Source organism: Octopus bimaculoides, chromosome 1, assembly GCF_001194135.2.
Source record: "Octopus bimaculoides isolate UCB-OBI-ISO-001 chromosome 1, ASM119413v2, whole genome shotgun sequence".
Classification (NCBI taxonomy): Eukaryota; Metazoa; Mollusca; class Cephalopoda; order Octopoda; family Octopodidae; genus Octopus; species Octopus bimaculoides.
The window spans coordinates 18,425,988-18,428,658 of NC_068981.1; the positions used below are offsets into that span (position 1 = coordinate 18,425,988).

General features: G+C 35.8%; 1 protein-coding gene across 1 annotated transcript in view; it reads left to right on the top strand.

The window, feature by feature from the left end:
• LOC106867686 (protein unc-13 homolog D) overlaps positions 1-2,671 on the top strand; it is a 162,546-nt gene that overhangs the window by 140,651 nt on the left and 19,224 nt on the right. Inside the window, exon 11 of the mRNA XM_014912629.2 lies at positions 203-290. Coding sequence (XP_014768115.2) covers positions 203-290 — 88 coding nt within the window. The remainder of the gene's footprint in view (positions 1-202; positions 291-2,671) is intronic.

Genomic DNA, 2,671 nt, shown 5'->3' on the forward strand with positions numbered 1-2,671 from the left:
ATATATATATATATATATGTATGTATGTATGTATGTATATCATCACTACCACTCTCATCAGCAAATCACTTTACCACTAGTATTCTTTTCATCATTATCATTTGTTTTACCTTCCTTTCCACCATCATCATTATCATCATCGTCGTTGTCATCGTCATCATTATTGTCTTTATATTCATCTCTTCCTATTGATTCATTTCAGAAAACACCAGAAGAAGACTATGGACAGGTGGCCCTTAAAGCTGGTTACATATCGGAAACTCATGGCTATGTCACTATATACGTGAAAGGTCAGTGTATCACTGTTGTTGTTGCTGCATGATATTGATACTGTGAACCTTTACTGTTTAATGTGAGCTAATTTGAACTGGTTTAAATTTTTGAGGTATTTCTACTATTTAGATCAGTACTCCTAAATATGAGCTGTACTTCCCCTCTCTGGGGCAGTGGAAAATTTTATATGGGTACTGAGGACAAAGGAAGTGATCATCATCATCATTTAACATCTGCTCTCCATGCTAGCATGGGCTGGACGGTTTGATTGGGGACTGGCGAACCAGATGGCTATACTAGACTCCAATCTGATCTGGCAATGTTTCTACAGCTGGATGCCCTTCTTAACGCCAACCACTCTGAGAGTGTAGTGGGTGCTCTTTATGTGCCACCGGCACGAGGGCCAGTCCGGCGGTACTGGCAACGGCCACCACGCTCAAATGGTGTTTGTTACGTGCTACCTCCACAGGAGTCAGTCCAATGTTTTGTTCACATGCCACCAGCACAAGTGCCAGTAAGGCAAAGTTGGAAAGAATCGCGCTCAAATGGTGATAATTGCGTCTGTATAATTTTTGTAGTCTTTGTCGTCTATCAAAATATTGACAGTTAATAATTTTAATGTAATATTATGATGAACTACTTGTTAACTCAAAAAATACAATTATCAGCAATAATAATAGACTTTGAAATGCAAATAATTAAATAAACAAAAGCAAATACATACCACTTAAGTATCTAAATTATGGACAATAAACTAAAGTATAATTTAAAAGAGAGTGTCGGAATTTGTGTCTCCATATATGTAATAAAGACAGCCACTGCACCTGTAGCATTAGCAGTATGTATATACAAATGTATGTATATTGATGCTGTTGATTCTAGCTTTGAGTGTCATTTTTGATTGCATAGTTTGTCCATATGTATAAAGAGATAAGTGTAAAGTTGCAAATGAACAGAGGAATCAGTATGTGAGTGTGTGAATGTTTCAAAATTACAGCTACACATCAAAATACAAAAATAAATTTTAGCTGGTAGCTATGGGGGTATATCTGAAGCACAAAAAATATGTAAATGTGTTTAGCTGAAGCCATGTGCTAAAGTCTCGAGTCAATAACTAAGATTAAGCATTGATGTGTCAAATATTTGCTTATGGTAGGGTGATGCTGTGGTAAGTAGCCACCCGTGTCAAGCTAATACCCAGAACTAAATTAACTGATATTACATGTATGTACATTAAAAAATGGGGTGGGATGGGTATGGGGGTGGAGGTGGGGTGTGTTTAAATCTTAGTGGTGGGAGCATCGAAAAATATTACTTAAAGAAAAGAGGTGATAGTTTAGAAGATTTTGAGAAGCACTGATTATAACCAACAGCAGTTTGGTGTTGTATCTCACTCAAAAGCTCCCACATGGTCACTCAGCTTGCTAGAAATAGAAGCCAAATTTTCCTCAGATTTCATGCTTCATTCTTAAAGCGGATGATATGGTTATGGAAGGTATCCTTGTATCGTAGCTCTACACAGTCATGGGTGACTGGGGACCTGAAGCAAAACAACACCAGCAACCAATAGGTTACTTTTACAATATCTTAGGGTTTCATAGCTTATGTCATAATACTGCTGTATTACTATTGCTTGTGTTATATGTAACTGTTAGTACAATTCTCTCTGTAACAACATAGGAATAAGCAATCTCTGAAGAAGCTTTAGCAACAACTGAAACTAGTCAGGAGGAATTTTTTATTCTGTTTCCTCCCAACACATGAATATACACTCACACACATACATGCATGCACACATACTAGCACACGCATGCATGCGTGCACACACACACACACACACACACACACACACACACACACACACACACACAGAACGATTGTGGTTTCGCTATTAAGTTTCTATTTTCACAGCAAAGATAAATTTGTGATTACAACCCATCATTATAAATTGCTTCTTTTAATTAAATGATCAATTAATTTAGATTACCATCTCTTGTACTTATATGCAAATTAGACAAACCAATTTAATTCTGTCCAAGTGTGCATATATCATAAATAGCCATAAGCCACTACTCTATCTGTGACTGAGAATGAGTAATGAAATTTTGTCGAATCCTTAAAGCGCTGAAACTAGTCAGTTCAATACCCACTTTTTAAAAAATTCTTTTGACTGCAGAAAGAACAACCTGTGGTAATTTGCTTTTTCACAGTAAGGATAAATGTGTTTATTGTACCCAGATCAAAGTTAAAAGAAAAAAAAAAGACCATACTTTTAAGTTTCCTTATATTTTTTGTCATTCTACCACTATGTCATGCTTCTTTTAATATATATGTATGTACATCTATCTATCTATACAGTTATATTCATACAACAGGCCTCTTATATATATATATATAT